The sequence below is a fragment of the Xenopus tropicalis genome, chromosome 10 (genome assembly GCF_000004195.4).
Source record: "Xenopus tropicalis strain Nigerian chromosome 10, UCB_Xtro_10.0, whole genome shotgun sequence".
NCBI classification, from domain to species: domain Eukaryota; kingdom Metazoa; phylum Chordata; class Amphibia; order Anura; family Pipidae; genus Xenopus; species Xenopus tropicalis.
The window spans coordinates 6,135,883-6,148,324 of NC_030686.2; the positions used below are offsets into that span (position 1 = coordinate 6,135,883).

Genomic DNA, 12,442 nt, shown 5'->3' on the forward strand with positions numbered 1-12,442 from the left:
TCTCCTCGCTCTTGTTGGCCGTCTCCTCGCTCTTGTTGGCCGTCTCCTCGCTCTTGTTGGCCGTCTCCTCGCTCTTGTTGGCCGTCTCCTCGCTCTTCTTGCTCTTCTTTCTTCCCCAGGATTCCTCACTCTCACTCCTTCTTCTTTTCCTCCCCGGTGAGCCTGGGTCTCTCTCTTCAGAGCTCATTTTTCCAAATTTTTCACAAAATCTCAGTCGCAAAACAAACGCTCTCTTGGTCTCTGACAATCTCAACTGATGTGAGTGCTGTGACAGTTGGTCACTCCAACGGTCACTCAACATCACATGACCGTGCCAGCACAGACACACAATGCCAGTTTGCTGTTTTCATAGAACCCTTAACAAACTTCTTTGACTTTGTTGTTTCCTTCCAATATTATTACAGAGAAAAGGGAATCATTTAACCATTAAATAAACCCAATAGGGCTGTTCTGCCCCAATAAGGGGTAATTATATCTTAGTTGGGATCAAGTACAGGTACTGTTTTATTATTACAGAGAAAAGGGAATCATTTAACCATTAAATAAACCCAATAGGGCTGTTCTGCCCCCAATAAGGGGTAATTATATCTTAGTTGGGATCAAGTACAGGTACTGTTTTATTATTACAGAGAAAAGGGAAACCAGTTTTAAAATTCTGAATTATTTGGTTAAAATGGAATCTATAGGAGACAGGCTTTCCGTAATTCGGAGCTTTCTGGATAACGGGTTTCTGGATAAGGGGTCCGAAACCTGTATAAAAGTTTGGGGATCCCTGAGTTAAGGAACATCAGGAGTCGCATTGGAGCCCCTGTCCTACTGCTGGCCTTAGGGTGCAAGTTCTAGGTTAGTGAGCACTAAAAAGCACATTCTTGCGTCTCTTAACCCTCCCCCCTTAGTACTTGCACCCCTGGGAATAATACATCACCCTTATAGAATAATCAGTATATCTTCTGCATTTGGTTTTATGTTTCCTTAATAGGAATTTACTCACAGAAATAAAACATATAGGGGCAGATTTACTAAAACTCGCTGCGAGAAAAGTCGTAAAAAACCCAGACTTTTTTGAATTATCGCCTCGAAAATTGTCGCTGCAATAATTAAAAAAAGTAATGATTTTCGTTCGGCAGCTTTCCAGTTTGGAGTTTCAGCAGCTATCCAGTTGCTTCGGCCCGAATTACCTTAGCAACCAGCGAGTGGTTTGAATGAGAGACTGATATATGAAAAGGAGAGGGCCTGAATAGAAAAATAAATAATAAGAAAATAACAATAAAACTGGAGCCTCACAGAGCAATAGTTTTCTGCTGTCAGTGACCCCCATTTGAAAGCTGGAAAGAGGCAGAAGAAGGCAAATAATTAAAAAAAAACTATAAAAAAATAAATAATGAAGACCATCTAAAAAGTTGTTTATAATTGGCCATTCTATAACATAATAAAAGTTAACTTGAAGGTGAACCACCCCTTAAAAGAGGTGGTTCACTTTTGAATCAACTTTTAGTATGATGCCGAGGGTGATATTCTGAGAAAATTTGCAATTGGTCCTCATTTTTTTATGGTGTGCGGATTCCTGTAAAACCCCCTAATAACAGAGAGACAGGTCTGGGGCAGAGACTGTGAATCTTTGTGGCTGTAAGGGTTAATCTTGCTAGAAGGGTGTCTGGGGTGGCAGGAATATGAATTCTACTGGGGCTTTTGAGGGTACTGTTTACCTGGAGGGGTTATTGTTGTGGGGGGGGGGCTTGGAAGTGCAGAAAATGAAGCTGACATAAATGCCAGGCCTGTTAAGAGATGACAGAAAAAATAACTACTGGAGCGGACCTTCTGCCAACATCGGGCTATTTCCGGCAGGCATAAAAATCAAACCAGCCCAATTGAGAAATGCCCAGGGTAGGCCCGTCGGGGGTGCCCATACATGGGCAGATAAGCTGTCAAATCGGTCTGAAGGACCCAAATCGGACCCTAAAATCTGCCCGTGTCTGGCCTCCTTAAGTATGGAATAAATCTAACATTAGTGCTTATACAGAGGCAGAGCTATGGGATTGAACAGACTCGAAAAAGTTTTATATTTAAAAGGACCAGTTCTTTTTACCTCCTAAAATTCCAAACCGGAGAGCTGCTGAACAAAAAGCTAAACAATTCAAAAACTACACAATAAAAAATGAAGACCAATTGCAAATTCTCAATATATTACTCTCTACAGCATACTAAAAGTTATTTTAAAGGTGAACGGTCTGGGGTGTCAAGGGCCCACTGGGGCTGCCTCCCCACCCCAGACAGGAAGGTCCACGTACAGCACCCCCCTCCGCGATCAGGGTGGGAGCTCAGGCGCACTGAACGGGGCAAGTCCAGTTCCCGGCAGGGGCAGAAGAAGGAGAGGGCTGGGTCAGTGGAGGCGGCAGGGCCCACTGGGTTTTTTCCCCCGGTGTCCCACCGGCCCAGTCCGACCCTGTGTAAGACTGACAGAACCGCACACGGACATATCCAGTCACACAAAACGTTTGGGTTAAACATTCTGATTTTAATGGAAAGGTGCTGAACTAAAGGAAAATGTCAATGATTTTAAGACTCAATAAGCTGATTTATAGCACGAAACCTGAAAAAAAGAATAGAAATGAAGCCCCCCCCCCACTCAAGGAAACTGCAATAAAGTCACAAGCAAAAAACAAGTCTTTCTTCGGCCCTTTTGTCACTGATCAAGAATGGATCCGGAAGGCGCCGGTACAACATGTGCTGAATATGGCCTCACTCAGGCACCATAGTTCTGGATTTACACAAGGACACGCAGCGGCGCAATCAGTAGCAGAGGCATTGGTAAGAATTGGCAGTAGTGAGCAACGCAGAACCATCGGACACATTCGCGCGTCGCTTCTGGGCCGTCTGCACCGCTGCCAACTCCTTTGGCTTTTATCTCAGGAGAGACGGAAAGAGTTATGTCCCTTAGTACAGTGGGTTCTTCAGCTGGTGCAGGAATCTGATTACGATGTCTTGCAGCGTCTGAGGAGAGAAAGGGAAACGCTTATTATATAGAGAATAACAGCGCTGGTTAGCCTGGCGCAATGCATCTCGTGCTCATACTGGCATGGAAATCTTCCAGAAAATTCCCCTATGGTGCCTATAGCCCCCCAAACGGACCATGCAATTGATTCTCCCTATAAACACTAGCTAGTGTCCAATGCTCCTCGCTTGAGTCCCACCCCCTGGATTATCCCTCATCTACAGTCTTTAGGGCCATATTAATATATAGGCACCTAAGGGCCTGTGCCTAGAGAACAAATATATTTTGTTCTCATAACACAGAATTGGGCCCCAAGTGCACAGAGACCCAAAGCGAGACCTCTTTGCCGTACCTGGGGCTTGCAGTGCTCCTCTATCCAGGCAAATACGCATGCAGACAGCTCTTGAAAGCTGTTCACGGAAACAGAAGAGTTAAAGGTGTGAAACAGAGAATCCATGATGCCTTGGAACACCCTGAATTTCATCTCGTCCGGGACTTGATCCGTGCCCTCATGGAGATTGTTTTGATGAGCCTTTACGATCTGCTCGTAATTTCTGTAACATGGGATATATATCATCAATAGATTAAATGATAGAATAATATTAAAATAGTTTATTTACTGCTGCTACAGATGGATAGGTCTGAATATTCATTGCTTGTTGTTCAGCCTGACCCACGTAAGCACTTATGGAATATAGATTTGTCAGGTTATGAAATTGGTACAGGCTGAATTGAGCGGTTTATTTGGTTCATACTGCAGCCCGAGGTACTTCTGCTCTGTGTCTAGAACGAGGATCCCCAATGATTTTTTTGCCCCAGGAGCCACATTTAGATGACAGAAGAGTTGGAGAGAAACACAATCCTGCACAATACGCCTGGGGTGCCAAATAAGGGCTGTGATCGGTTATTTAGTAGCCCCTATGGGGACTGGCAGCCTACAGGAGGCTACTACTGTTTGGCAGTACACCTAACCAAAACTTACATCTAAGTCAGAAATTCTAAAATAAACACCTTCTTTGAGGTCACTGGTTGGGGACCACTGGTCTAGAAGATAGACTTTCTTATTTCTTGTGTTTCCATTTGGAGTCAACATGTTACTCACCAACCCCTTGGATGTTGCTCCCAGTGGCCCCCAAAGCAGGTGCTTATTTTTGAATTCCTGGCTTGGAGGCATAAAACAACAGATGTACTAATAAAAGAAAATCTCCTTTAGGCTGCCAGGCCACATAGGGACTACCAAATAACCAATCACAGCCCTTATTTGGCACCCCTCGGTGCTTGTGTCTTTTTTTTTTACATTTGAATGTAGCTCACTGGTAAAAAGGGTTGGGGACCCCCGTTATAGAAGTTGCATGATACTGGACTTTCTCTTCAACGTTATGGCATTTATTATAGGTTTCTGTTAGAGCCTCTTACCCTACCCATGTCCTGGCGAGAACTGACATATATAAACAATTATTCCTTTCCTTGTCCTGTATGTAGAAACTGCATATAAATAGATTCTACTCCAGTTTAAGCAGAGGGATTCTCTGTAAAGTTGTAATCTAATTATCTGCCTCACAAAGACCAAACATGGAAGAGCTTCAGTTTCCGTGTTTAGCTCAAGACAAAAACCACAGATGTTTTGTGATTAAAACAATAGGCACAAGCCCTTTCCATTGCACGCATGTTGCACAGGGGGGCACAATGTGAGCCAACCACAAACAGATTTTATTCACCCCCCTTCGTAAGCATTCAAATAGCAATGGATAGCTTACGATTTCATAATCTGCAAAGCCATGACCTCCTTCCGTAATGTGGACACGTCATCCTCCTGCTTCTTCTTCTCCTTATTGAGAAACTGGATATAATCTATGGCTGTAGGAAAGACAGGAAAATGGATTATGCCCTTGAGTAAAAAACACACATTACTATTCTTTCATGCTTTATTGCCCTTATTTTGCCCATTTATGAATTGCACCTCTTTCCCCCTTAGTTTACCGCAGTACAACACACCCACACCGTTACTGAACTGTCTGGAAATAAAATGTTTCCCGCTCCCGCTAACCTGCCCCCATTGGCCTATGGGCAGCTCTAATCATATAAAAATCAAGGCTTGATTCTCTATTAGTCTATACACGGCATAGGGTGTGGGGTTTTTTTGTAATAAATAATAAATGAGCAAGAAAAAAAAGTAAACGCATGCTGAAAATAACGGAGCCTTATTTGGCTTTCAAACTTTAAAATGTAACCATCAATTAGCAGAGTTAGCGTAACCAGAGATGAGGTCTGTATAAACAACCCATCCCCTTCACTCAATAACAGAGCCTTATCCGGCTTTTAAACTTTCCCACTTTACCATTAATTAGCTGAATAAAGGTGGCCATACACCTTTTGGGTTCTTTAGCTTATCTGCCGTGTATGGGGACCTCCGACAGGCCTCCCCAACCGATATTTGGCCTAAAATTGGTCAGATGTAGTTCAGGCAGGTTTGATTTTTCTGTCGGATCAAGGACCTTGTTGGCTCAGTTATGCCAAATAAATCGCATTAGCACGATATCCCCCACCCAAGGTCGGCATATCAGGGGAAAGACCACTTGTTTAGCGAGGTTCCAGTACCATGTATAGCCACCTTTTGTTTAAAGATAATAAGCTCTGTATAAACAACCCACCCCCTTCACTCTTTGTTGGACTGCTGTGGCTATGCACTGGTAATCTAACCTTCTACTTCATAAGAACCATATCTATTTGTCCTGTTTAGTTCAAGAAACAAAAACAATAAATTTTTTTGTGATAAAAACAACAGGCAGAGAGTATATCTGGCTTATGTCCTATTTGTTACACTCATGTTGAACAGGAAGGTACTGTCCCTGGAAATGCTTGCAGATTGCTAGTTTGGCTAATCATAATATCCATTTACCCTAAATGCAGCTATATCCCAACGAAGCAGCATTTCAGCTGATAACTGCTCCCCACACCATACCCAGAAGTGGCCCTTACATGGCGCATAACCATACAGCTATCAATACAAGGCAGTTGCAATTGTCATTGATGTGTGTGGGGGGGGTACTGTGGGGGCAGAATACTTACTCTTCTGCAGAACAACAGCCTTGCTGAGTTTTTGTGTTCCTATAGCGATGTCTTGCTGCTGACAGGTGGGCACGATGCACTGCAAGTCGTCGTAGCCTTTCTGCAAGATACAGGCAGAAGCCATTATTGTGGTGAGAAACCCAGGAAGAGCCCTTTACATTCTATTATAAATCTTCCCTGACGAAGGTTCCAGTAGGGAACCGAAACGTAGGACTAAATAAACCTCACCGTTTGCATTTACCCATGAGTATTCTCTTCAATATGATCGTGGAAATCCTATGAGTGCCGACACCTCTCTATGCTATTCTATTATAAATCCATATAGGAAAAAAAAAGGACCTATTCATACTAGGTGTATGTAAATGTACATGATATTTTGGGTTTCTGTACCAGCCCAAGGCACCCACAGCCCTTTAGCAGGGAAGATCTGTGCCCCCCAAGATGCCCCAGTAGCCCCCCATCTTCATTTCTGCTGATTCCCAGCACATACTATGTGCTGCTGTCACTTACCTGAGTTTAGGGACCCACTCACAATATACAGTATATATACAATATAAATGTCACAATATAAGGCTGACTAGTAATTAATACAGATCATTGCTATATGGCAGCTCTGAAACCAGTGCAATTAGCAGCAGATTAATTGGCCCTGTAGCATCAGCTTATATGACAGGCCAACCTTATTTTCTGATTGATAATTTATGATGACCCCTAAAGCTTTTATTCTTAACGGTCTCTGATACCCCCACCCCATCCTGGTCAAGCAGGACCCTATGTATGATGCCGTTGCAATATAACCTTACCCTTATAGATACAGTATCTAATAATCAAGCCCACTACACTATGGGCTGTTTACAGCAAATACATTGCAGATACAAGGGGTCACACCAAGCCCCATAGTCACTGTAGATATGGGGGCTGCCCCCCCGGCCACCATTATGTTATATCTACAGTGAATTCTTTGCAGACAGCCCTCAGTCTTCAGATTATTTCCCCAATATGTAGCCTTCAATTCTTACTTTGATGGCATCTCTTCTCTTCTGCTCAGCCTGGGTGTGTGCCCGTCTGCGTCGGTCCTTGTAGTCATTTTTTATGGTCTCTTGGCGGTCATCACTGTCCTCGTCATCTGAGGTTAGGGAACAAGCATTGTCCATCATGTTGCAGGCTACAGAAACGGTGAGGCACATAGATGCTATTTAACACCATGATAAGCCAAACCAACCATCTGTCCTTTACCATATAAAGAGAGAGTGCTGCACAGTGCCAAATTAAACTAATAGTTATCAGCTAAGAAGTTATTGATTTCTGCCCAGAAATTGCTGCAATTGCTATTTCACAGTTTGCGTTCAAACATAATTTCCTTCTCATGAGTGGTATCGAAATTTGGAGCAGAGCAGATTGACAGGGAATTTACCCCCAGCCTAAAATATAATTCCTCCTTATTGGGGGTAGAACAGTCCTATTGGGTTTATTTAATGGTTAAATGATTCCCTTTTCTCTGTAATAATAAAACAGTACCTGTACTTGATCCCAATTAAGATATAATTACCCCTTATTGGGGGCAGAACAGCCCTATTGGGTTTATTTCATGGTTAAATGATTCCCTTTTCTCTGTAATAATAAAACAGTACCTGTACTTGATCCCAACTAAGATATAATTACCCCTTATTGGGGCAGAACAGCCCTATTGGGTTTATTTCATGGTTAAATGATTCCCTTTTCTCTGTAATAATAAAACAGTACCTGTACTTGATCCCGACTAAGATATAATTACCCCTTATTGGGGGCAGAACAGCCCTATTGGGTTTATTTCATGGTTAAATGATTCCCTTTTCTCTGTAATAATAAAACAGTACCTGTACTTGATCCCGACTAAGATATAATTACCCCTTATTGGGGCAGAACAGCCCTATTGGGTTTATTTCATGGTTAAATGATTCCCTTTTCTCTGTAATAATAAAACAGTACCTGTACTTGATCCCAACTAAGATATAATTTCCCCTTATTGGGGGCAGAACAGCCCTATTGGGTTTATTTCATGTTTAAATGATTCCCTTTTCTCTGTAATAATAAAACAGTACCTGTACTTGATCCCAACTAAGATATAATTACCCCTTATTGGGGCAGAACAGCCCTATTGGGTTTATTTAATGGTTAAATGATTCCCTTTTCTCTGTAATAATAAAACAGTACCTGTACTTGATCCCAACTAAGATATAATTACCCCTTATTGGGGGCAGAACAGCCCTATTGGGTTTATTTCATGGTTAAATGATTCCCTTTTCTCTGTAATAATAAAACAGTACCTGTACTTGATCCCAACTAAGATATAATTACCCCTTATTGGGGGCAGAACAGCCCTATTGGGTTTATTTCATGGTTAAATGATTCCCTTTTCTCTGTAATAATAAAACAGTACCTGTACTTGATCCCAACTAAGATATAATTTCCCCTTATTGGGGGCAGAACAGCCCTATTGGGTTTATTTCATGTTTAAATGATTTCTTAGTACACGTAAGGTATGGAGATCCAAATTACGGGAAGACCCCTTATCTGCAAAACCCCAGGTCCAGGGCATTGTTGGTAACATGGTCCATACCTGTACTACTTTTGGAAAATATTTTTCACAGTTTAGAATTTATATTTAATCTTAAAGCCTGAAATGTACTTGAATAAAAACATAAAATAGAGCAACCCTCAATGGGTGGAAGGTGAGGTTAATCATGTGCAAACAGTTTTAGGATTTACCTGTATTGGGCACTGAAGATGCACTTGTGGATCCAATGCTGTTTGCTCTGGACACTAAACTTCCCTTCTGCTCCATGACAGGAACTGCAAAAAGATAAAATCATATATACTAAATTAATATGAATGCACCCATGCCAAGTCTGTTGTGATCCAGTTCTTACAGTATCAACAGATTGGATTATTGCCCAAACGTCATGCATTTATTAGGCCGCTTTCTACTTCCAAATTAAACATTACCCCACCCGCGTGTACTAAAAAGCACTTACTTTGCCCAGGGGCAGTAACCCATGGTAACCAATAATGTTGTTTTAAAACAGGTCTGCCTCTCTTGGAATTGCTCTTGTTGTGCCGATAGATTTACTGCTTTCAGACAGAGGAGGGCGCTAACCCTCTATACCAAGCACTGGGATGACTGATTTAAAGACAGGAAGGTGTGTTTGTGGGTAACTAACCAGTTGCTAGGAGCAAATTTGCCCAGTGTTTATAAATGGGCCCCCCTGTTTCTTTTATTTATTTATTTTATTTCACTTTTGGTTCAGCAGCTCTCCAGTTTGGAGTTGCAGCAGCTATCCGGTTGCTCGGGTCCAAATTACCTTAGGGAGTGGTTTGAAAGATGGACAGGTATATGAATAGGAGAGGGGCCTAGAAAAATAAGTCATGAAAGTAACAATAATAATAAAACTGGAGCCTCACAGAGCAATAGTTTTCTGGCTGCCGGGGTCAGTGACCCCCAATTTGAAAGCTGTAAAAACTATAACAAATAAATAATGAAGACCAAATGAAAAGTTGCTTAGAATATTATTTAACATACTAAAAGTGAACATAAAGGTGAACTTCCCCTTTAAAGCCGTATTTCAAAACCATAGTCCAAAGCCACCACATTACGCTTTCCTGGGGTTTAAACAGTTTGATTTTGGAGATAATATACACAGTTAATATAATTTACCTGAGTTTTATAAATATAATGATGCAGATCAGGTAAAAGCAATGTCTCCCTGATATTTACAGTTACAGGTATACAGGTTATCCAGAATGCTTGAGACCAAGGGTATTCCAGATAAGAGGTCTTTCCATAATTTGGATCTTCATACCAATAAGGGGTAATTATATTTTAGTTGGGATCAAGTACAGGTACTGTTTTATTATTACAGAGAAAAGGGAATCATTTAACCATGAAATAAACCCAATAGGGCTGTTCTGCCCCAATAAGGGGTAATTATATCTTAGTTGGGATCAAGTACAGGTACTGTTTTATTATTACAGAGAAAAGGGAATCATTTAACCATTAAATAAACCCAATAGGGCTGTTCTGCCCCAATAAGGGGTAATTATATCTTAGTTGGGATCAAGTACAGGTACTGTTTTATTATTACAGAGAAAAGGGAATCATTTAACCATGAAATAAACCCAATAGGGCTGTTCTGCCCCAATAAGGGGTAATTATATCTTAGTTGGGATCAAGTACAGGTACTGTTTTATTATTACAGAGAAAAGGGAATCATTTAACCATGAAATAAACCCAATAGGGCTGTTCTGCCCCAATAAGGGGTAATTATATCTTAGTTGGGATCAAGTACAGGTACTGTTTTATTATTACAGAGAAAAGGGAATCATTTAACCATGAAATAAACCCAATAGGGCTGTTCTGCCCCCAATAAGGGGTAATTATATCTTAGTTGGGATCAAGTACAGGTACTGTTTTATTATTACAGAGAAAAGGGAATCATTTAACCATGAAATAAACCCAATAGGGCTGTTCTGCCCCCAATAAGGGGTAATTATATCTTAGTTATATCTAAGTTATATCTTAGAGTCTATGGGAGACAGGCTTTCCATAATTTGGAGCGTTCTGGATATCGGGTTTCCAGATAATGGATCCAAGCCTTGATACAACTGTAAGCATTTATTATAAAATAAAAACCAATAAAAGACAGTTATTAAGTATATGAAAGACTTACCCGGCCTCACATTATCACATAGGGAACATCAGGCTAGAAGGAAGAGTGAGAAGGATGAATACAAAGGGTTACAAACAGGCTATTAGAGCATAAGACATGTTTGCTGTAAGCATTAAGGGATCACACTATAAATGCCTGGGAATTGAATTCTATGGATATTAGACCAGGGGGTATAAAGTAATATTTGGGAGGGGGAGTTCCCCTTTAACGTATTAACCCTCTCCTATCCGTACAATGCTGATGGGATTACATTACAAGCTGCTTTCCCCTGTCAGTTTGGCAGCACTTCCCCAAATGGAAGGTTCCCGCACACGGACCTATTTACATTGAGCTCCGCTTCCAGTCGGTAACTCACACAACAGAACCGACAGCCGTCCCGCCCGGAGCTGCTGATATCGTCGTCCCGGAGCGCTGATTAAACGCCCCACAACCCCTTCCTATAGCGCAGCCCCTCAGCCCCTCAGCTGCTTCCCGACAGCTCCCCCAGAATTTCCTCCAAATCTCGCGAGAGTGTGACGTGCGACTACCGAGGATCCCAGGGCTGCCAAAATAGTACATTTCCAGTCATATATTGTTCGTTTTCATACTAGGTGGGTTGTTAAAGTCCAACGAATAAAATACTAATAATATCCTGAAACTACACGCACAGCAAAACTTTCTCAGCCCTACCTGCCCCGCCTCTTCCCTTTTCCTGGTAAATAACCCCAGTGCATACTGGGTAATGTAGTTCTTGTTTTAGCTGTCGCCTGATACTACGCTTTGAATAAACTACATTACCCAGCATGCAATGGAATAGGGTGGTTCGGGAGTCAATGAGCAGCCCCTCAGACTGAGCTCTATCTCCTCTTTAGGATGCTACTGAGTTGTTTGGGGGGCTCTAAGGTGCTGAGTGTAGAGGGAGGTAGATGGGCCATGGGAGGCAGGTATCCCTGTATATAGAGGAGATTTGGTGGGAGGTTGTCATATCCCAGCTCCCTGCCTGGCTGATGCAGTTTGGTTGGCTGAGGAGGGGTTAACTTACCCTTTAAATACCTAAAATCCTGCCTGTGTGTGGGGGGCTGCCTGAACTATAACTTCCAGAATCCCATAAATGGAGGGGAGTAGGTTGCACCTCTGGCATTGAACTTCATTACATTCAGGGATGTTTTACCTACGTCTCTTTGCTCATTGAATTACAACTCCCGGCACCCCCAGAAGCTTTGAGCTGATAGGCAGTTTGTTACCCTGTTGGTAGAATGAGATGGCTAGAAAGGGGGGACCCTTTACAGGCCCCGGGGGCCCCGCAGAGCAATAGTCAGGGCACAACATTGGGTCCTCCTATACTTATTTACAGGGAGTGCACTATAATTGTGTGTATAGCAAGGCAAGATGGGGTCAGGGGTGGGACTGTGTGTATAGCAAGGCAAGATGGGGTCAGGGGTGGGACATTGTGTATAGCAAGGCAAGATGGTGTCAGGGGTGGGACTGTGTGTATAGCAAGGCAAGATGGGGTCAGGGGTGGAACATTGTGTGTATAGCAAGGCAAGATGGGGTCAGGGGTGGGACTGTGTGTATAGCAAGGCAAGATGGGGTCAGGGGTGGAACATTGTGTGTATAGCAAGGCAAGATGGGGTCAGGGGTGGGACTGTGTGTATAGCAAGGCAAGATGGTGTCAGGGGTGGGACATTGTGTGTAT

The 12,442-nt window shown here is 42.4% G+C and overlaps 1 protein-coding gene across 3 annotated transcripts; it reads right to left on the reverse strand.

Moving 5' to 3' along the window:
- Positions 1-2,494: 2,494 nt before the first annotated feature.
- On the reverse strand, positions 2,495-11,398 carry mlx (MLX, MAX dimerization protein). Of its 3 annotated transcripts, none has more exons than XM_004918728.3 (8): positions 11,123-11,398; positions 10,768-10,800; positions 8,810-8,893; positions 7,081-7,226; positions 6,062-6,161; positions 4,750-4,849; positions 3,345-3,546; positions 2,495-2,991 (listed from the first exon to the last, which is right to left on the reverse strand). In XM_004918728.3, exons 3-8 carry the CDS (start codon positions 8,883-8,885, stop codon positions 2,935-2,937), a joined length of 681 nt encoding a protein of 226 aa, XP_004918785.1. In that variant the 5' UTR covers positions 8,886-8,893; positions 10,768-10,800; positions 11,123-11,398; the 3' UTR covers positions 2,495-2,934. The 3 variants fall into 3 exon arrangements, with proteins under 3 accessions (XP_004918785.1, XP_004918784.1, XP_004918786.1); XM_004918727.4 differs by having other exon boundaries at positions 11,085-11,397; XM_004918729.4 differs by having other exon boundaries at positions 7,081-7,187; positions 11,085-11,393.
- Between the last annotated feature and the right edge of the window lie 1,044 nt (positions 11,399-12,442).

Bases quoted from the DNA above. Each gene is read 5' to 3' on its own strand.
- mlx (XM_004918728.3), bottom strand. From the start codon at position 8,885: ATGGAGCAGAAGGGAAGTTTAGTGTCCAGAGCAAACAGCATTGGATCC. The intron at 4,850-6,061 runs GTAAGTATTCTG...TCTTTCCTACAG, and splicing joins GGCTGTTGTTCTGCAGAAGA to CCATAGATTATATCCAGTTT. The intron at 3,547-4,749 runs GTAAGCTATCCA...CCCATGTTACAG, and splicing joins GCTTTGCAGATTATGAAATC to AAATTACGAGCAGATCGTAA.